Raw genomic sequence first — 24,013 nt, 5'->3', positions numbered from 1 at the left:
TCACTAAGCCTGAACTCATTTTAGTCAAAAAATTTCCTGCAATTGAGAATATTCTTTTTGAATTCACTTAGAGCCGACGGTACTGTTAATAATGCGCGATGCCCCTCGCTTTTGTAGTTGCCTGGAAGTCCTTCATCTTCAAATAATTCGGTCTTTAACTTGTTGTTTTTGAAAAAATATTTTTTTGTGAGTGTGGGAGTTTCTTCTGTACTGTGGGTAGTTTTTTTTTTTTATCCTTATTATTTTTGTTGAACATTTATTATTATACATATAGTAACTGTTCTTCGAGCAACAATTCTTTTCCAGTATTAACATCATCTTCAACGATTTCCTCTTCGTCAGAATAGGTTTGTGTCTGCTTTTTACTAACCCTTAGGTTTGAAATTTACGCTGAATTTGATTTTGTTATATTCTTTTTTTTTCCGTTTTCTTTTCAAAATTCCTTACAATTACATAAATTTTCGAAAATATGTTCCAACAGATTATGCCTTACCTCTTTGCAAATGTTCAAGGCATTAGAAATATTATCTCGCTTGGTATAAAGCTGAATTGCGAGATGGAACAGTACGCTAATACCGGTGACAACAAATTACTGCTTGTTATACTAACAGGAAAAAGTTGTTCAAAATTCAATACAGTTGAGACAAATATTTAAAAAGTAATATTATAAAGAATTGCTGTAATTAATGGTTGGAATAAAATTGTTCCTGGCACAAACACATTCGTAATTACACTTAAAATTAGTTTTCACTACAGGGCAAGTCAAGAAAAAGGAGAAAATAAAAGCGTAACTCACATACACTATCCGGTGATGAAAAATATCATTATGCAGTTTTCCGCTACTTTTCTTCGTAACTTCGCTTCATTGGTATTCTATAAATTCATACTTTTGAAGCTAAACAGTATATATCTAATTAGCTAAATTGAAAACTCTTTAACTAAAAAGTATTTATTATTTTTAGCTACCACATCAAATACTGGTATTACGAAATTGAAAAATAGCTCCAAACACCGGTATTCGGTATACCGGTACTGCAATCACTATTGCGTACTATATTTTGCTTTCATTTCCTCTAGCAACATAACTAGTTTTTCCCTTGAGTTTCGTCAAAATGTAAAAGAGGAATTTAGAACAGATTGACATAAAATTAAAACCATTTAAAAGTCTCAAAAAGTCACAAGAATAATCAACATGTCCTTCTCATTAAGTACATTAAAATATTAGGTATTTGAAACCATATGTTACCGATGTGTTCAATCTAAAACCAAGGATCTGCAGTTTACTTCTTTGAAGAATCCTGTTTAACTGTTTATTTTCAAAAAATGCCGTTCTCGCTAACTAACAAAAAACATACACTACAACCAATCGTATGTAACTAAAATGCTATAACCAACTAACTGCCTTTATAATTTTTTAACAAGTGCATTTAATTATAAATTGTCGACATTTACTGGTATTCTAAGCAGTGCAAAAATTGTGGCAAAGCATAATGTGTCTCAGAAAACATATGAGATTAATCTTTGCTCTGAAAAGCAAAATATATAGTTTTGAGAAACAATTTAAACAGTACCTTTGTCAGAAACTTTGTTCCAGCTAACTGTAACAGAAACGTGCACACCAACCAAGAGTACACAATCAAAAGATGTAACCAACTACCTCTTAGTTTGTACAGTGTTACAGTCAATGGTGAATTCCCAACATTTTCGGGTCTTTCGTGCCATGATTCAACTAACTTCTTCAAATATGATTATAAATTAATATGTGTCTTAGAAATAATGTATTACTAAAGTTTTCAGTCTAAACTGCAAATTCTGCAGTTTACCGCTTTAACAAATTGTTCTGAGGTTTTTTTTTTTTTTTTTTTTTTTTTGCAGAACATTCCAATGCATTAACTGTAACAAAAACGTGCGCATAAAACAGTGTATATGGTCGAAAACAGCAACGAACTACTTTGTCATTTGTCCACTGTTACAGAAAATGACGAATTGTCGAATATTTCAGATCTAAATCAGCCATGATTCATATCAGTGTTGCGAAACGACCTTAAGGCGATCGTGTAATATTACGCAATCATTAATATTATCTAGGATTAGAAAATGCAAATGAGAAATAGGGGAGTATTTCTCGCAAACATAATTACGTTTGATATATTGCTTTGTTTCATTGTGAAATTCCCAACAGGATTTTAAGAGTAGTCAGACATCCGGGGTAATTTTTGAGATTAAGTTGAACCTAGAAATAAGAAACAAGTGTTTCATGGAAGTTTTTTCATGGTTACTGATGCTTGTTGAAGAACTAGTTTTAAAGATAACCGATTTTAACACTTAAAGATAAGCAAGGTTGTTTACAAAACACTAACATATCGCACATGTAAAATAAACTGCCCAAAAATAGAAAATGTTATGACGGAAAAAATGAATTAATTTTATTAAAATATTTAGATATGATGCAGTCAATAATATGTTGGTTACTATCATTTAGGTTCGCTTGCATTCATAATGTTCCTGAAACAAACGTTTCTTATTGGTTTGTAAATCACGAGTTCGTGAACATCCCTAATGTTTTGGAATTTAAACTGTTTGAGTTGTGGTATACTAGGTGTGCGAATGTTCAACAGATCTATCGCGTGTTTACAATGTGTATCTTTAAACTGGAATAATAAATGAAATTAACAAAAAAAGAAAAAAAATATATTAATTTGAATTTTTGACATCTTGAATTCAAATTATGTTTTTCGCAATCACGAGAGTATGTGTGTATGTATGCGCGTGAGTGTTTGTGTAGGCGCATGTGTGTGGGTGCATGTGTGTGTGTGTAGGCGTTTGTGTGTGTGTGTGTGTATGTAGGCATATGTGTTTGTGTCTGTGTGCAGGCATGAGTGTGTGTATGTGTATGTGTGTGTGTAGGAGTGTGTGTTTGTGTCTGTTTGCAGTTATGAGTGTGTGTATGTGTGTGTGTGTGTGTGTGTGTAGGATATGGACGCAACCTGGAGACTGTTTCCGCAAGAGGAGCAGCATCGTGAGGGCGGGCGACGCGACGGTGGTGCTGGCAGAGGGTACTGGTGGGAAAATAAAATGATAGGAATTCAAAACAGTCAAATGAGAACAATAAGCAATCGTGATTGCTCAAAAAAAAATAATAAATAAAAATTCGCGTTAAAAAGGATTGATCACGAAAGTAAATTAGGAATCAAATGTAAGTCATTTAAAAAATTTGAAGCTAAAGACTTTTTAAGTTAAATAACAAATAGCAAGTTTTGATTTCTAAAATAAAAAACAAATGCAATTTCGATAAAACAAGTAGAATAAATTAGCTAAATGTATTATTTTTTCTTTTAAGTACGATAAAAGTTTCAAATGCTTTGAATGTAACTAGTTTTGTATTAAGAAGATTAGTGTTGTTTTGTGCATGGCTATCGTACAATTTATCTTATTGCCGACGATCTTTATTTTTGTATTCATGTTTTTCCTGTTTTTAATTAGCAGACCAGATTTGAACTTTACCCCATAGCAGCATCAGCATGTGCGTTTTGTGTTTCAAAAAACCACCGGTGCTCTTCACCACGTAAGCTAGAAATTGCAGATTCAGGGGGTTAGCTCTCTGAACGAAAGGCTTTTTTTTTCTGTTTTAAAGATTATCCGTCTCTGATGGAAAACGCTTTATTTCAGTTAGTCACGAACGTTATACATTTTAAAATCAAAACTTGAAGTCCAAACGGTCGAAAGAACATAATTCAATTTTGAAAAGAATCAGATCTATCTTAATTGAAAGGAAAAAAATATAATTAAATTTTCTGCATATCAAATATTCCTATTATTCTTAGAGGTACTATCCAAATATAAGAGAACACGTTCAGAGATAGTAGATAATAATTTTCTAGACAATTGCTTGCGTGTAGGGAAGCAGTCATCACGGAAGAACATTATTTTGTCTGCCTTTATGTAACAAGAAAATCTAGTGACAATTATTATAGTTTGCTGGGAGTTATTTGACTTATTCGATGTGTTTTTACGTAGACATAGACATGGTCTTTAAAATTAGTAACAATACATTTTATTCCAACGTGGAGCAGTCCTTTCCAAATCTTATTGAAGAATGCTACCAATTCAATTAAAGCTGTAACCAAGAGTAAAGATCAAGATTGTACTCGCAAAAAATGGGGATTAAAGCTATTAATTTATATTTGTTTTTATACTATATATGCGTATCTCGTATATTTGAGACCCAAATGCCCCAGCAAAAACCTAGAGGTCAACATCCGGGCATAAATTTAGAACACATTCGCTGCTCTGCTAGTGAGAATCCAGGGAAAAAAATTTGAAATCGGCTTTCTTAATATATGGACAATGAGTCACCTACCAGATGCGATGTTCAAACTTGAGTAAAATAAAATTTTAAGTAGAGTAGGGGTCAGTTGAATTAAAGGAAATATGTGGTAATTGAAATGAAACTAAACCGCTGGAGTAAATACTAGGTAACATATGGAAGAGATTCTGAGAGATCCGCTTGTTTCCAAGCAGTAATGTAGGCATCATGATTGCGTGAAGATGAGAGGTGAAAAAAGTTGTTTTTCAAAGTTTAGTCGTCTTCCATTTTCCTTCCCAACTGGTCTACAAATGATAGTGAGAAGCAAAGGAATGCACTGTACACAAATTCCGAAACGTTACTGGATATCTCCGTGGAACGTTTCGGGATTTCAGAGGTTTTCACCTATTTCCCCGCAAAATCAAGTATATTCGCAAAAAAGTTTCCCGAATTGCTAAAAGATGCACGAATGCAGACATTTCACTGGTGTGAAAGATATTTTTTGCTACCAGTTTAAAGAATGACTGAGCATGTTTATAAGGTGTATCGGCTTCAATTTCATCACGGTCCGTCCAGATTGACTGAACTCTCAATGGGAGCAAATAAGTCACTGGATAGTTGCAGCCTTGCGAGGCAGGAATTGCAGGTAAGAAATACGGTTGGTTCTTGCTTGCAATTATTCGCGCAGCTTTGGCCATGGTCGCGGTTATGCTTCTGGACCTTTCTTGGTAAACCAGGAAGGTTCTAATCAAATACGTTAAACCTATTTAATTTTTGTAGAAGGTTGACGACTGGCTTTAACAGGGGATATTTCCCAGCATTTCAGGAAGGTTACTCACTTGTATCGGAAAACGTTCCTGGTTTTTGTCAGAAATGTTACTGGTTGAAATTGGGCACATCAGCTGCCTATTATTTTCCAGGAACGTTTCTGAATCGTTTTTACAGTGTGTAAATGGACATTTTCAAATTTTGAGTAAAACGTGGTCCTAGGTTGGTTTTCATTGAAAAGTTTTTCTAAATATATACAGTATAATAGCACCTACCAGGGCTACCTCTAGCAAATTGTACTGGTTAATATTCAAATTTTAACTCTGCCACTTACATCCCTTTGCTTCTCACAGCCTCAAATTTCAAGTAACTTGTTTCTAATAGTTTTCTTAACTTGCGGAAAAGGGTTCCAAAAACATTTTTCTATGTTTTTCACATTTCAAGCAATTTTGATGAGTAATTTAGGGAACTCCGGTTACACCATAAATACTGTATTCTGAGGGAATTGACGAAATAAAGTTTTTCATTCTTTCTGAATATTTTCGGAAGATAATATTTAGATATGAATTTCCATTTTGTATGTATTTTGCATAAATGTAGCTCTAATTTAACTTTTGTATGGCTTTTCTTAAATTGATTCCAGATTGCAATCGGAGGATTGAACGGGTTGCCTGCAACCTACTGGTTACATATTGTGTGTTCTATATAATAATCTATCAACATCAACTTCATGGGGAATGTCTTACCTCCATTTCATCCATAGTCAGTGGGGCAAAAGGAAACACGCTTCATTCACAAACAAAAAATCGTAAAATTAAACTTTTTATAATCAGTTACTCTGAAAAGAGCTGTTTAATGAATGCTGCCTCAGACTTCATCGTAGATCAGAAGTATATTGGGATTTAGTTCAAAATCTAATATATTGCTTGAAAGGCTTTTAAAAGGACCTTTTTCTGTTCTCTACAGTAATAGAAAAAATCATGGCGAACGTTTTAGCGTTTCTGCAAAACCATCCACTTAACCCTTATTAGTCCCCATTTCTACCGTCATAGGCAATTTATTTTATGTTGTAGGCAAGTTAAAAAGAGCAAAAAACAACAGCAGGAAATTGAAGTAACAAAACAATAGTCTTAGATCAGAAATGCTAGAAATGACTCCCAGGTCAGAAATTTCAAAAAAGAAACATCCCGACTTAGGAATGTTTTGTTTTTCGTAAATACTTTGAAGAAATAGACGCTTCTGTAAGAACTCTAAATCTAATACCTTTTCTTGCGCGTTTCAACGAAACGAAAATATAATCTCACAGCGGAAAGTCTGTCTCCCGGCTCCTTAACTCTTTTACTCCGAATAACTGCTTTCCATGGAAAGCTATGAAGTTTTGTTATTTCCGTTTTAGGAAGGAAATTCTGACATATAATAACTCTATTTACGCTGTATATTTGGAGTGAAAATTCTATTTGCTCGTTCTGCTTTTGCGCTTTAATTGCATTTTAAAGTTTTCGTTTTTAGGTGTTTTTCTGACTTTTATTTTTCAGGAGGCATTTCAAAAGAGACATTTCACTGCTTTTTGGATTAGCGGAATCTTTTGTAATGTTTCAAGCATCATTTAATTTTCAACTTGAATTGTTATTGCATAATTAAGGTTATAATTGCGCCCTGGAAATGCCTCTCAGCAAGCTTTTAAGTGCATTTAGGAATTGTTGAAATATGTGAGCAGTAATATTAAATGCTTATTTACTCATAATGCATAAAACTACTAAAAGCAGAAATGTAAGGGATGAAGACTTTGTTAAAAATGATATTACATTCAAGCATTTTTTCTGTTTAATTTATGAGGGCTGCACGAAAAAAAAATAAATACTTTTCTTATACTGTATTGCTCCTGTTTTAATTGAAATATCACATTATTTAAGTATCATCATGAGCTTAATTATACATTTTTTATTATTTGTTTAAATTGTTTCATTTTTACCAGAAATTGTACAGTTCTAAACATTTAGTCGAAAATGGTTTAAAGCTGCTGTGTCGAAAAATGACCCATAATCTTATGCTATTCTATAGTTCCTTATTTAGTTTAAGAGAGTAACTTAACTGCGTTATTCCGCTTATTGTGTTAATATATATTAAGAAGAAAAATATATTTGTTGAATTATGTAAATATTGTGTTCTGAATTTAGCTTCATTTAGTATAAATTTAAATTGATCTTAATAAAAATACTTTAAAAATAATATAAGTCTTTGTTTTCAACACATAAATTGTATTTCCAATTTAATAAAATATATGTTTTAATCTACTGAAAGAAAGATAAATTAAAGTTCTTAAACAATCTATTTCCCTGAAAAAAAAAAGGTTTTTAAGAGGGGATCGGAGTTATTCTAGAAATATGATTGACTATGATAGGAAGGTTTCTAACTTTTTTAGAAAAAAAATCCAGGTTAATTTCTGGCAGATTATTAACTCTTTGCAGGAAATATTAATGGTTTTCGCCAGATATATTACTGGCAGAAATTAGGCACATTAGCTGCCCATTATTCTCTGGGAACGTTTCGGATTTTTTTCAGGGTGCATTTTTTTTTTTTTTTTTTTTTTTTGATTTAAGGGGAGGGGGGAGGTAAGGATTTGCAGTTTGATTTTTTTTCTTTTTTGTTTTGACTTGTAGCTAAACATTTCAAAAATATAGTCCTAAAATTTCAAATCTTTTTCAGCAAAATTCTCAAAGTTATCAAGTATTCAGTCTCCGCTCCTTCAAACTGTAGCCCCGATAGCTGCCGAAGAATGCAGCAGTTCTGACACTTCCGACGCTCAGAATGTCAGTGCTACTTGCTTGGGTTAGGTAAATGTACTATAAATAAGTAACGAAAAAATAAGAGGCTTAGGAGATCGAAGCTGCTATAGGGACTGTACTTTATGGAGCTGGAATTGATGCATTTTTGCTTCTAAAACTGCAAACGAATTTTTAAGAAAACCACTTTTTCAAAGTCTGTGTTCGTTTCCATTTTAAAACCAATTGCCTGATTCACTTCAAATTTAGTACACACAATCTGCATATAAAAAAAAAAACCTCCCCCTCCCCTACGTTGAGTTTGAGGGTTTTTTTTTTTTGAAGTGAAAACTTATTTAGGCGCGTTGAGCTTTTTTGAGGTGGGGGAAAAAAAACATCCATTTCACGACACCGAAAAACCATCACCTTACCAACACCTGGAATACAGCGCATGCGCGGCTTCTCTCTGCTCCTTTACGTGCGATTTTTCTTTCAGAAATCGAGGCTCATCGGCACGATCGACAGCGCATCAGTCTCAAGAATCGAACAAACTGCACATAAAGAGTTCGATCCCTGCCCTCACATAATAGTTCTGAAGTGGAACTTCACTGTAAAAACGATTCAGAAACGTTCCTGGAAAATAATGGGCAGCTGATGTGCCCAATTTCTTCCAGTAACATATCTTGGAAAAACCAGGAACGCTTTCCGCTAAAAATCAGTAACCTTTTTGAAATTAACCTTGAAACTTTATGAAGACGTGTGAAAACTGCCCTGTTGAAGCCAGTCATGTCTCTAGAACCTTCTAGAAAAATTAAGTAGGTTTAGTGTAATTGATTAGAACCTTCCTAATTTATCAAGAAGGCTCCATAAAAACCAGAGTGACCACGGCCAAAGCTATGCAAGAAGGAACCAAGCATATGTCTTGCCTGCAGCTCCTGCCTTGCATAGCAGTAGCTATCCGTCGACATTTTCGCTCTCATTGGGAGCTTAGTCAATCTGGACAGGCCGTAAGGAACCTTAGGCTGATACACTTAATAAACACGCTCATTCAATCTTTAAACTGGTTGCTAAAAATATTTTCCACAACGGTGAAAAGTCTGCACCCGTGCAACTTGTAGCGATTCAGGAAACTTTTTTGTGATGATACTTGTTTTTACAGGGAAATAGGTGAAAACGTGTGAAATCCTGAGACGTTCCGCGGAAATAACCAGTAACGTTTCGGATTTTTTTTACAGTGTTTTATAGGCGCTGGGTATTTTTTGTGATGGGGAAAAAACAATGTTTCTGATATTGGTGATACATTATGTTTGCCGTTGCCACTCTGAAAATGGACAACAAATTGTTATGTTTGCGGTATATATTTCACCGGATAAATCTTCAAGCGCAATACGTTTATTTCTATATGAAAATTTATTTATTCTAAAGACACTTTTGCATTACTTCAAGATAAAATTGGAATGAGCTTTGATGATTTGCCCAATGATTTTGAGTGGGGATTTCAACATCAACTTTGCAGATGATAAAAATCTACTATTAATTGAATTTTTAAATGGAGAATTTAATTTAACAATGTCCAATGGTTGCAATATTAGCACAACGAGTGCACTCCTGCAGTCTTTAAACGATATTCAAACAGATTCTAATCAAAGTTTTTTATTTCCTATTTAGGTTACCATAAACCTATAGTGTCAGTTTTGGAATGTAATAATAATAATGATGATGATCATGGCGTAAAAAATCATGATATTGAATATGAATAATAGGTATATATGGGATTTGAAAAATTTTCCTTAAGAGAATTGACATGTTTTAAAATTTAAATCTGATTTTTTTTCGATCAATATTTCTTACCTCTATTGAAAAGAAGACTTCACTCAAAATCAACTACTATTTTAGGCGAGGCATTTAAAATGTTTTAAACGAATCTTTAAAATGTAGTTTTCGCTTAGATTTACCTTTATCTGTTGTTATATAACGTTTTTGATAGTTATATTTTTGCAAGTGCAGGCGTCCTTCGTGTAACACAGTACTTCTACAACACGGTTTCGATATTACACGGTACAAAATTTTAATTCTTAACTACACGTTTTAGATGTAATACGAATTTTAAAAGAAAGAATTCAATTTTTGTTCAATACACTGTTAAAAAATGTATGATAACAACTGTAATAACTTTTAACTTTGTTTCTATGAAACTTTTGCGAAAAATTGTCTGTCTTGGGCTCAAAAGTTTGGTTTCCCCGTATAACACTAATTTTCAACTTTTAAATACATACTTGATTTTTCTCATCAGTTCTCTAAAAGCGAAAAGGTGAATATTATTTGGTTTCCGATGAATTGTAAGAAATTAACATTAGGATTAATCATAAACTAAATTTGGCAAACGATAAATAAAAAATGTAGTCGAAACACAATATGAAATAAAAATAAATAGAATGATTCTATTTATTTTATTTTAAATTTTGTTTTTTTGTTGTTGCTCAGACGAACTTAATTGCTATAGAAAAGCGCTGATATTTTTTCTTACAAAATGCGTTTTGTTCTTACTACAGAAAGAAAAGTGGATTAAGCTTCTTCTTGTTGTGCATAACAGTTTTAATTTAAGGTGCGTAAAATTATTAAGTTTTATCGTTTATAACAACTCTTATTTTTAAATCAATGGGCCTTTGCATGTTCTGGTTGCCAGTTTTCGTTTGTATGTTCTATTGAGCCGAAATTTCATGCATTATAAAATTTGCACCATGAATTAGTTTCGATATAACACGGTACACATTCCTTGATTTACATTATTTCAAGGTCTCATATAACACGATTTCGATATAACACGGTACACATTGACATGATTTATGATGTGTACGTGATTAATTAAGTTAAAAAATTAGTTAAAAAAACATTTATAAAAAATCAAAACTTCGATACTAAACGGAACGAATTAACCGTGTTATACGTGGGATACCTGTATTATTATTTTTAAACACATGTGCCATTTTGTGCAATAATTATGGAAGTTCTGATAGATTAAGCGCCAAGTCTCCCATTTTAGGAAACTTTGACTAAGATTTTTTCCTCATCAAGTAATAAAGATACCATTTTGAAATTATTTTAATGTTTTTTTTCAAAAGGTTTGGAATGTAAAGTATTTAAAAAAAAAACTTCAAGTTCACAAAACTTTCTGGTTTTTGCATTACACGAGAAAAAATTCCCTAAAAATAATTGATACGAATGCAGAAAATTAGAAACATAGAATATGAAGCTCAATAGAGCTTTTTTCCAATCACAATAAACAGGTGTCAAGAAAAAATAATTTAAATTAGTTTTATAGGATTTTATTTACTGAAGTCCCAAAATAGGAGACTTGGCGTGCTCAATTAGCAGAGCAAGTCAAGGCTAGTAGAATTGGTCCTCAGCCATTTTGCATGAATAAACTTTCCCATCTTTATTTTTTCCTTTGAAGTCACAACCCCATTTGTATTTTCTTATTGTAAATATTCTTTTGTTGTTCAAGGTCAAGAGCAGGTGCTTTTATCAAAACAAGTGACATTCCATTCGTTTAGAAGAAGGTTCTGGAAAAAAAGGAGTGCCAATCCTTAAGGAGGATGACGCACCTCTCTGAATTCCTCCAGAGCAGGAAAGAGATTCCTCGAAAATGAGATCAAAGATCCCTTTAAAGTTATACCCCCCCCCCCTAAAAACATCACTAGCTCAGTCAGCGCCTTATACCATTGAGAGATAGACGAGTTCTCCCATTCATTTGCTATTGTATGCGTTAAAGCAGGAGTAAGGGCGACAGGTCTTATCTCCGGGGAAAACATCAAATAATTTCGCCGCCGTGTACCACGTGGTTAAGTCCTTCGATTTCGGCCTGAAATACTAACTCTACTTCTCAATGAGTGCATTTTTAGAGCCATTTTGAAATCAGCATTACTCAACAACTTACTGTAGAAATTGAAAAAAAAAAAATAAATAAAATAAATCCATGAATCAGTAAACCATGCTCTTGCGCGTGACAGAAAAAAATTGCCAAAACATTTCAGGCATAAGGTAAAAAATTAAAATCGACGACTGTTCAAATCCCTACGAGAATTAGCACGTCTTCCGTGGAAGGTCGTTGCCACGTGGTCTCCCCTGCGAAGATTCCTGCTTCAACAATCACTCACTTGCCGTATCTATGTCTCAAAATAAATAAATAAATACATAAATAAATAAATAATCGAAATCGCTCAGATCATAGATAATGCGATAACTGTCTCAATATGCTTTTTTACAATTTATTGTAATTTGTTGGATAAAATCGGGGAAGCTAGAGCCATCGCTAATTCCTCAACTTGAAGCATGCAGGCCATTTATGTCTCAAACTATTATGATGATGTAAATCACTTCATCAAACATGGTTTGAAGCAACCGAAATGTAGACTGAAAAAACCCTCGCTTATGATGTAACAAATACACCGTTAGGCAGCCGAATAATATCTCAGTTCCATTTTATACGAGTCTAGCGCTTCGGGTCATTGCCACTTACCGTTTCTCGATCCTCGACAAGGTTACTTGAAGAAAACTACCACTTGTCTTTTTGTATATGGAAATTCTAAGGCTTTCGCTAAAAGGTATTAAATTGTGTGAGAAAAGTTCCGTTTCGTACAAAAATGTATAAGAAAACGGAATGAAAACCTGGCCCGGATCAGCGTAACCGCAGAGCGGGCAAGGGGGGGGGGGGAGACACGTGTCTAAAGAGCCCAACGGTTCAAGAATTTGAAAAAAAAAATGATAATGATTAGCACTAAGAATTAATAAAGTTGCAAATTTACACTGCTGGCCTCCACAGATTTTGTTGTACGGGGGGGGGGGGCAAAATTTATAGGATCCGGGCCTCCTGAAAACTTACAAGTTTTATATTTTAAAGCTTGAATATGTTAAATATGTACTTAAAGTACCAATAACTAACTTTATTAATTACATAAAATGATTTTAGGGTTTTCTAACTAGATTTAGTCAGATATTATTCAAGTGTCAAAATAATGGCAGGGATATGTGTGTTATCTCCATTAAACGCCTAGTCCGCCATTTTGGGACCATACCGTATCTCCTAAGATAGTAAATATTTTTGCAAAATTTCAGCTACATATGGTTAGAGATGTGTATTCAACCTCAAAACATATGAAAACTATTTTCAATGTAGTTCATGTAGCGGTGTTTAATGGGTTAATAAGGATATTATTTAAATTTTCTCGAATAATTTATAAATTAAAGCAAATAAAGGCATGACCTAAGCTTAAGTAAACGAAGAACAACGCATATAACATATTTCATACTGAATTTATTTTAATTTTACCCTTTTCTTGAGTTCTGGCCCTGTTGCACTGGAAGCTCGAAATATTGATGCATTTTTTTTTTTTTTTTTTGAACTTTACAAAATTTGAAAATCTTTATTTAAAAATTTAAACGTATGGTTCAACTATATGGCGAAAATTCATTTCAAGGATTCGATGAAATTTTTAGTATTTATTTTTACGTCTGAATACCATTAGAAATGCTATTTAGACATAAGTATTTCATTGACAACGCCTAAGGCTAGGTGATATATGTGTGTTTGGTGTACTGAGAGAATCATCTACAGGAGTATGAAGGAGAAGTATATAGAAGGTAGGTTGTTTTCATGCTTCACAAAATCTATAACAGTTAGATGCTCGAAAAGCTGTTATTTAAATAAAAGTCTGATGTTTGAGTTCTTTTTTTTTTTGCAATCCATTTTTCCTGTCAATTTCTCCTCTGTTGATAATTGTTGGCACACTTTTGTTTGTTATCATTATTTTTTCTACTTTCTTTTCTAACATTATGCTATAAGATAGTACGAATATTATATTTTTCAAGCAATCCTCCCCCCCCCCCTTTCCGCAAAAAAAAAAAAAAAAAAAAAAAAGAAAAGAAAATACGTTGTTCCATAACCATTCTGACTCCAGAAAAAGACAGAAGTTACGTATGAAAAAAATAACATTGGTGCATTGTTTCTGTTAATAACACAAAGTACACTTTTCATTAAGCGTTTAGTTGAATTTCAGTAGTATATATCTTTTGAGTCAGACAAAAATGAAATTTTCATAAACTGCGCGATTGTTCACTCCGCTTATCGACCCCTCTGCTAACTACGCTCGGCAAGCGTTTGTACCCGCTGGGCAGCTTCTTCAACGACTGTGATACTTGCAGATTGGCGGCAACTAGGAAAAAATTCTAAGTTAGATTCTTGGAAATGTGGTGTCAGAAAGTGACTATTTTACCAAAATTGAAACTAATGTCCTTAAAAGTACTGGCTTTCAGGGCGACAATAAAACGCTATACGGATAAGACAAGGCGATATGTCATCTCCAGACTATTCCAAATTTAATGAAAGCTGTTTTTTAACCCAGACAGATCGTCCGACCAAAGCAGACATTTATAAAACGCATATAGATGTCAAAAATATAAAAACGGGATATCTAACATTTCGTCCAATTACATATCTATATTTTTTTGAAACGCGTATGTATCTATATTGTTTTAGCAATTGTATTTATTTTATACAACAGCTTTTTTCTTACATTGTAGTCAAGTTCTCCATACTTGAGAAACTATCGTGCAGCGATGTTTAACTTAGTATCTATCTTATTCCAAGTTCAATTTTACATGAGTCATGTAAAGAAAACTACTGCTATAATTACGTGCTCCGATAAAGAGTGAAAAAAATCCGGATCCATTCCAACTTGGTAGAAAATAATTTTCCGCACGAAACTGATAAATATTTCCTGGGCGGATTATTAATCTAACCTTTCATTCTAGGTAGTAGCACGGAGTTTCATAATGAATGATGTTGACTTTCATTTTGAGGTGCGTCATCAATAATTCTCTATCTAAATTTGAAACTACGGTATTTTAAATAATTTTAACGGATCTGTTTCTCCACTCCGTAGAGGAGAAAGCGTGAATTTTTGTCCTTAACGCACATTACGCGCTATTTCAGCCATCGGCACAGGTTTAATACCCGATTACTATTTTTCGTAGTAGAAGGTATTTATTTTATGTGTAAAATTAGAATATTATTAATAATTTTAAAGATTGTTTCGCAATTTTATGTCACGGTTTCATGCTCTTTGGATTTAAATCCATTAAATATGTTCAGGAGAGTGTCGCATTTACGTTTTGAATCAATATTAGATATTTTATTCATATGCGCAATTGCCTCTTTTAGGTTTTTTTTTTTTTTTTGAAAGTTTTTTTAAAAATAACAGCGTGCAATTTATCTGGTGTTTTAAAAATTACTCGTGTATTGCTTGAAAAGTAAATGACCCTAAGTTTTGAAAAATATTGCATGTAAAAATTAGAATGGTTTGGATAATATAATATTTTTCCTTTTGACTTTCCTCTTCATACATGATTATAATGTGCCAAAAATTAAATGACTTGTTTAAAAATTGTTTGGAAATCGAGTTTTTGAAAATTAGGACACGTTTTAAATTGCGTGTGATTTCAATTTGGCTTTAATTTGGAAATTTGAAGGCATTTTCATTTTTACTTGGGAATATAAAAGTTATATCCTATTTTTTTTGAAAAATAAGTAACACGAAACCTTGGACTGGTTTAACTCATTATATTTAAGTAGAAATATCAGTTGATTTTATATCAGAAATATCTTCGATAAACAACATTGAGCATAGAATGTTTCCCGGCAAAACAAATAACACGCCATTTCTGATTTAACTTGTTTATCAAACCACGTATTTGTTATTGCAGTTTGTATATTGTATCGTTTTTTAACCCAAATGTACTTCAGAATAAGTAATTTTAATATCTCTTTTAATTTATAAATCTACCTTTTGCATGTGGTACTACTGGTACGTGATGTCTCTAAAACCTGCTTATCCATGTACAGCAGTTTGCATTTCGAAAAGTTTTTCGAACGTGTTTCAAAACCATGCACGAGAACCAGGGTTGGCCGGATTGGACCCAATTGGGTCGGACCCAATGGGTTTTTTTGAAAAAACCCATTTAAAAAAACCCATTATTTAGCCCAATTTTGGGTTTTTTAAGTTTTCTGAGAAGTTTTTAAAAAAATTAATTTAAATACTTTCACAATTTAAACTTCTTTTTCATTTCTTCTTCACCACAGACATTGGACATAAAAAATGAATTTTTTGAAATAGTATTTCTCAACTCTTAACAGCATTAAAAAAATGTTTCAAAGATTTTAAATAAATATATTTAACTTTTTTTTTAACTGATAAATAAATGGACTCAAATTTTTTTGACTAAGTCCTGTCACGTCTGATTTTCCCAATATTTGCAGATTGTACAGAGGAAACTACTCTAGCTAAAAAGCTTTCATGGGAATTATTTCCTGCAAACAAACACGTCGCAAATCTCGAATAAACAAGGTATATTTTTTAGAAATTAACAGGTTTTTCAAACGGTAGGGCAGAAAACAGAACAGGATGTACAGTATTTTCATTATCTTACGAAAAAGTTTAATATTTCTTAGTTTGTACAGAAATAGAAAAATTGGCAACATAAAATTGAAAGAAATATCTTGATTAAGCTGGAATTCAGTAAAAAGGGAGTAAAAAGTACTTGAGGTTCTACAGTAGTTTTGCAAAAGAAAATGAAATACAGGAAAGTAAAATGCAAAAAAAAAAAAAAAAGTAGTAGCAATTAAAAACGAACAATAGATTTTCTCACTCAAGAAGTAACTTTGCCTTAACTGTTGGTAATCATGGAAACTAAAAAAAAAATTGTCGTCTTTTATACTTTTCTTCACAAAATGCTGAATTTTAACTAGTTTTCCAGCTTTTTTACCCCAAGACAGTTTTTGCACTTTGTCCATATACTTACTCTACAATATGCTACAAGTACCCCACATTTTCCCTAAAAAAAGACAAAAAAAACCCACATTTCTTTTAAAAAACCCAGCTTTAGTTGGGTTTTTTTGGGTTTTATTTAAAAAAAAACCAAAAAACCCTGGGTCCATGGGCTTTTTTAAAAAAACCCGGGTTTTTGCCAACCCTGACGAGAACGTGTGTTTTTTTTTTATTTATTTTTTTTAAACTACACATTGACTGTGAAAATGTAATATTCAACTATTGTTACATATCTTACGTTAATGTTCATTTCTATAAACATTTCTTTATTATGAAATATTGTCTATAACTGGCGTAGTTTTTACAGGTAAAAATGGCGGAGAGAGAGAGAGAGAGAGAAGGGATGGATTATTTTAAATATTAATAACTATAAAATTTTACACATTCGTGCTAAATCCTTGGTGAGGTGAGGACCTTATGGTGTGGAGGATTTTTTTTTTTTTGTAACATTTCCTGTGCACACCACGAAATTTAGCAAGTTAAAGTAGGCTTTCCAATGCTTTTTGCATTATTTTCGCAAATACAACTGAACTAGTACCGTTAGCGCTCTACACATAAAATTTTACCCATACATGTAAACGTTACTTTGAAATTCAAGTTCAATTCGTCTGGGAAGGGAAAAAAAGAATAAAAATTATGATGATAGAAATAAACGTCTAACAAAAAAATACTATTGAATTTTCGTAAAATTTCAATTTGCTTTTTTTCATTAACAAGCATCTAAAAATAAAAACACCAGTTATATTTTCTTCGCAACTTCAAGGCTGTTTATTTCACAAGACCGAAGCTAGACAAAATAAAAAGATCAGAAGGATTCAGTGGAATGGGAAAGTTGCCACTTCCAAAGTCTCAGTAGGGATAGAGAAAATAAGCTGATTTTTATGTCACGAGCACTCTACTTTATCCTTCCAGTAAATGCTCTAAATAAGAGTTCTTTATGACTTGATTGCGCCTCCACCAATTACTCCCTAACGTATGCAAGGGAATTGTTCTTTCTAGCCATATAAAACATTTATATTCACTGTATTCAGAATTCTCTTGCCACCATTAAATACATGGATGATGGTCAGTTCTTTTCGTAGTTAATATCTCCCGTTGAAAAATGTCCTAGATTTAAAACTGCCACGTGTTGGAATTTATTCCTTACTGCAAATATTATGAATAGGCGCAATAGCTCTGCGACACGTTCTAGGCATTTGTTAAGGGAAATTGCCTCCAGTATCAGTTTTAATGTTTTTTTTTTCAAACTTAAAACCCACTTTCTTGTCTTCATGGCGATATCGCAATTTCAATTACACTGTAAAAAAATTCAGAAACGTTACTGAGTATTTCTGTGAAACGTTTCTGGTTTTGAATGGTTTTTATCCACTTCTTGGAAAAATCAAGTATCATTGTCAAAACGTTTCCTGAATTGCCACAAAATGTACGAATGCAGACTGCTCTCTGTTGTAAAAAATAGCTTTAGCTCCTATTTTAAAGATTTACTGAGCGTATGTATAAAGTGTACCCGCTCTAGTTCGATTGCGGCCCGTCCAGACTGATAAGGCATCTAGAGGTTGCAAACCAGTCTGTGGACCACGTAGATTTGCGAAGAATTGCAGGCGAGTAAAATTCTTGATACTAACTTGCAATTCTGACTTCGTTTTGGCCATGTTTTTAATACTGCTTTTAGAGCTCTTCTGGAAACGCAGGAACGTACCAAACTATTATAGTATGCCCGCTTAAGTTTACTCTAAAATTCCAGTGATACGAATGGCTTTAAACGGGAAGCTTCCTGAATATTTTAGGAAGCTTCCAGGATAATTTCAGGATTGTTACTGAAGTCCAGCGAAAAGTGTTCCTGGTTTTTGTAAGATGTGTTACTGGAAGAAATTGGGCGCATCAGCTACCCACTATTTTCCAGGAACGTTTCTGAATCGTTTTTACAGTGTAGATTGGTGAGAATGCTCCGAATTCAATAACTAGTTTGGCTCCAAATGTAATTTTGTAGACATCTTAAATTCTGTGAAAAACGCCAAAGAACTGAACTGAACTGAACTGAGTAGTTATTTTTCTATAAATCAACCAGACTCGCGCACATCGTGGCTGTCTTTAGAATTTAATCGCTGTATGAAGCAGTTTAGTTTTAGCAATCCATCACATTTCGTACGAGTTCGTTACCAGTAATGAAATTTCATTCACGTTATGTTTGTTATCTAACAAGTGTTGTTTGCTATCTGACATTGCAGTTGATGAGTTACAATTAAATTGTTCTCAGTTAAAAGTTCAAGTGTTTGTCCAAGTTGCTTGTGTAACAATTTCTACACGAAGGAATATTCGAAGACCATAGCTCAAATAGTTTCATTGCCCCGAGATTTTTGGAAAACGTTGAAGAAATTAAATGTATGGTAAGAATTTTTGAATTTAGAAACTTTCTTTGACGCGAAACAAGTCCAACGAAACAGCGTTTGTGGCAACTATATCTAAGAGATGATAAAGCTAAACAGCTTATTTTTGGCCTAGTTAATGAAAGTTCTTCATTATGTAGTTTGAGAAGTAAAACGTAATGCGAGTAAACCCTAGAAACAAACCTTACAGTATCTTCTATTCTCTAGATTACACGTTCTGGTTTATATACTTTTGTTTTATCAATGAAAATGTTTAATTCACGCACACACACACAAACACACACACACACACAATGCCCGCCCCCTTTTTTTTAAATCCAGGGAGACTACCTGGGATACAAGCAAACCCTACTATTTTTTTTCGAAACATATTACATAAACTGAAATTGTCATTTTGGCATTTGATTGTATTAATTGAGTCAAGGCATTGTTTAAAAGCAAAACGACAATAGTACTCACCATTAGCACCTCTGATACAGAACTGATGCTGAGGATGAACATCGTGACGCTCACTATAACCGGCGGACCTGGAAAAATAATGACAATTGAATATTTATTTAGTTAATACAGAGAAAAGATCTAACTCCTCTGGTATCAATTCACTGCTTCTTTAAAGAAAAGCGATTATTTTATAAAATATGTTCTGTACAAAGTATTATTCTTTTAAACAAAAATATTTTTTAAAAAAGGAATGGAGTTAAGGTTAATGGTGTTCTTTACTTCTAAATACTCCTAAAAAAGAAAACTATATTCGAAACTTTTACACTAACTACGGCAGGCAATATAGACATTCTTCATAAAAATAATTCATCAATGTACACTGTAAAAACGATTCAGAAACGTTGCTGGAAAATAATAGGCAGCTGATGTGCCCAATTTCTTCCAGTAACATACCTTGCAAAAACCAAGAACTTCTATTGCTAAAAATCAGTAACATTTCTAAAAAATTTCTTGAAACTTTCTGAAGAAATGCGAAATCTCCCCTGTTAAAGCCAGCCATGTCTCGGAAACCTTGCGAAAAAATTAAGTAGGTTTAGTGTTATTGATTAGAACCTTCCTGATTTACCAAGAGGGCTCCATAAAAATCAAAGCGACCATGGCCAAATCTATGCAAGCAGGAACCAACCATATATCTTGCTCGCAATTCCTGCCTTGCAAAGCTGTAGCTATCAATTGACTTTTTCGCTCTCATTAGGAGCTTGGTCAACCTGGACAGGCCGTAAGCAACCTTAGACCGATTAACTTAATAAACACGCTCATTCAATCATTAATCTGGTTGCTAAAAATATTTTCCACAACAGTGAAAAGTCTGCACGCGTGCAACTTGTAGCGGTTCAGGAAACTTTTTTGTGAAGATACTTGTTTTTATGGGGAAATAGGTGAAAACGTGTGAAATCCTGAGACGTTCCACGGAAATAACCAGTAACGTTTCGGAATTTTTCTACAGTGTTACAATACAAGTATGGAAGTAAAATACCATGAGATGACACAGTAGAAAACGTTCAAATGGTGACTTACACAATAGAAATTAAGTCGTGAAAGTTGTGTGCACTATTCTCCAGTTATTATAATAATTATTCTGCACAAAAAGAACTGGTGAAAATTCCGATGGTATTTTCAACGTTGCCACTTCCAGTATAAATCCAACATAAAATCATGACTGTTCGTTTTCAAAAGCATGGGCTATCACTCGGGATAGATTCCATTTTAAAAAGGGGCCGATAGGTTGAATATGGACACTTTCCGCCCGCACTTGCTATTTCTCTATTTTTTGATTACACTTGAGACGTACTGCTGAACACGTTATTTTGCATTTCCAATTCTTTGCATTGCATTTCCTTCAGGATTTCCACACCTATTTTGATAAAATCAGAGTAGAACTGACGCATGTGCAAAGTCGCGGGAGGTTTCAGCTAAGAAAAATAGCAGTGTTGTGTAAAGATGTGTCACACTAGCCTATTGTAGTGCTTTAATACATAATATACGATATTTTCTAATAATGTGCTTATATTGCAAGTAAATTCATATTGATTAAGTGAAATAAATTGTTTAACACAATATTCATGTTGAATATTGATAGTGAATGTGCAAGGTATAAAATGAACCTCATAAGCGAATATATTTTTTCCTAGATGAATCCTTTTATTTCTTTTGATTTGAAACAAGTTTATATGAAGATTTTTTTGTTTTTAATACATTTTACCATGACTCCTTAACGTTTTCAAATTTGTATGGCATAAAGTTAAAGCAACTGAAAAAAATAGCATGATGTATTTTTTTTATGATCGATTATCTTAACTAGGCGTAGTGTAGTGGTTAAGACGGTGCCTCTCATACCCAAAGGCGAAGGATTAAACCTCGTTCCATTCGCTGGATTTTCAAGATCCAGAAAATTGACAGCATGTATGACGCAAGCTTATGGGGCATGTAAAATATCCCTCAAGTACTCAATTGGCATGGAGTATCTCTTGGCAAAAGTAAATTCCTAGGGTAGATCCGCATCGAAGAGAGCCGAGATACCTCCACACTGGTAAAAATTCAGGAAGATTTTCTGGTAATTGTTACTGTAAAATTGCGGACTTAACGCATTGCTGATATTTACCGTAATTTATACCGGAAAAATAAGCGATCCCAGCTCCAATTGGTTGCTGTGACCTACTCAGGAAACCGTAAAATTTTACAGCAACATTTGATTTTTACGGTAATAGTTACTGGCAACATGGATGCCAGTAACAATTACCGTAAATTTTAAGTAAAATTTTTAACAGTGCATCTAGTGGGGACACTGGGCGTCAAAATTCTGGTGGCAATGGCATCTCACAGATAGTGGTGCTACATGAAAGAGTGGATGCTATGCCGGGAGATCGCACTAGGTCTGCCAAATCTAAATGTTTTTTTTTTCTAATATAGAGGCGGGAAACATTTTCCCGCACTCAATAAATATGTCTTAGCTTGCATGATCAGTAGTTACGGTTCCTTGCAACTAACTATGGATAAAATAAAAGAGGATGCATTTAAAGTAATGCCTACTTTGGCTTGACCTCTGGAAATGCACTTCTGCTACACGTTCGTGATTTTTTTTTAATTGATAACATGCAACTTTTTCAATGGAACATATGAAGATGATAGAAAAACTAAAGAAAACAAAAGTAATACCATTAATTCTAATGACGCTTGGGTTGCAAAACATAATGAATGAGGCGGTTAGTATCAAAACCCGCTAAATCATTTTCTAATAATTTTACAGGGGAGATTGAAAAAAAAAAAAAAACATTTTACTCTAATTTTTCCAGAAGATATTCTTTCTTCGTTTGAATAACATCCGGTGCATGACTTCATTTTTCGTTTATATTTTAAATTACCCGTATTATCTAATTATTTACAGATAAAAATAATTTTGATGGAGTTGCTTTTGAAATACATTGGTCTTTTTTAAAAGCAAAATAGGTTTTTAAAGTGTTTTTTGACCTAATTTTGAGGGATTCAATTCAAATCGCGTTGTGGCGTGATAACACAGACAAAGATTCACCACATTATATATAAACACTTTGGCAATTCATGGTTTGAGCGGACTTTGATACTAAGCTTCTGATGTAGTTAGTGCTTAGTATGTAATTGAAATATATTAATTTCAATCGTAAATAATGAGAATTAAACACCTTTTTCTGAATCATATATAATTTAACACTAAAATCTAGTTTTTCTAAAAATTCTTTAGTTGTACATTTATTTAATTATCTAAAACTAATGGAGGTAAAAAGTTGAAAAAAAAAATCCCTTTTTAATCCTTTTTTAACAAAATATTGATAAATTGACATACATTTTCGAGTCATATACATTATAAACCCGATTTAACGATTGTCAAGGAACTGGAAAAAGTTTCATCGTTTTCATCGAAAAGTTGCATCATCGTACGAAAAGTTACTTCGTCTGTGATAATCACAGCTGAAAATATCAGTACTGCTAAAGGTTTAAATAACTGACAGTAAATTTCTTCGCACGAATGTTAAAATTTCGGCAGCTCAAAAACGAAGGAAAAAGTTAAACAAAGTCAAACGCTTTTCTAGTTGAAAACCGATACAGAAACTTTATGGACTTAAAGAGTGTAGTCACTAGCAAAATGTACCGTAGCTAGCAAAACGAATTTAGTTTTTTAAAGAACTTGAACTGAAAGATGAAACTCTATGCCTCTGCAAAAGTAGATTCCAAGTGAACAAAGAAAATCTGAACTCTGGAAAATTTGGGAAAACGAAGTTACGTCGGCGGTTGTCGTGGTCCTGAATTTTGAATGAAATAAGAGCGCTTTTAAACGTTTTGCCATTAGCAAAATATTTTGAGACAAAACGTAACAGGACAATTCAGTAAAACAAGATTTTTGTCATGTGTTTGTGCGGATCGTAAGGTAAGTAAGATATTTGAAGTAAATGTATTCCAGATGTAATTAAAACCCGTTTCTCTACGTTGTTAATAAAATACTACTTACTTCAAGCATCACAATGATTGTTTTGCTTATGTCCTAAATTTGAAGCTTTGTTTAATAATTTATCAAAAGTTTGCTTTGCAAAAGCCTGTTTAAAAAATTGTTGTTTTGTTTTTCTTTTTGGTCTGAATAATAGATTGTTTTGTCTCGTTACAATATTACTTTAAGTTTAAGACTTTAACTTCGAAAGAGAACGCAGACTGCAAACGCAATCGATTGACGAGAGAAAAAAGAGAGTAAATTCCATCAGAGTTCAGTTTCATTAAATTGTCGAATAGCTTTAGTCTTATTTACATACATGGCTAGATTTCGACGCGTACCATCATGGCTCATGAAAATCATTAAACAAAAATATTATTTCTTTGATTCATTGACGTGTTTCCTCCAGTGTCTACCGAGGTAACAAACTTTACACGGATACTTTGGTC

The 24,013-nt window shown here is 33.1% G+C and overlaps 1 protein-coding gene across 1 annotated transcript in view; it reads right to left on the bottom strand.

Annotated features, from left to right (window-relative positions):
* The window catches only part of LOC129218033 (gamma-aminobutyric acid receptor subunit beta-like), a 539,475-nt gene that overhangs the window by 316,129 nt on the left and 199,333 nt on the right, over positions 1 to 24,013 (bottom strand). Inside the window, exon 3 of the mRNA XM_054852214.1 lies at positions 19,565 to 19,632. Coding sequence (XP_054708189.1) covers positions 19,565 to 19,632 — 68 coding nt within the window. The remainder of the gene's footprint in view (positions 1 to 19,564; positions 19,633 to 24,013) is intronic.

Source organism: Uloborus diversus, chromosome 3 (assembly GCF_026930045.1).
Source record: "Uloborus diversus isolate 005 chromosome 3, Udiv.v.3.1, whole genome shotgun sequence".
Taxonomy (NCBI): Eukaryota; Metazoa; Arthropoda; class Arachnida; order Araneae; family Uloboridae; genus Uloborus; species Uloborus diversus.
This window is presented reverse-complemented; position numbering and strand designations above follow the sequence as displayed.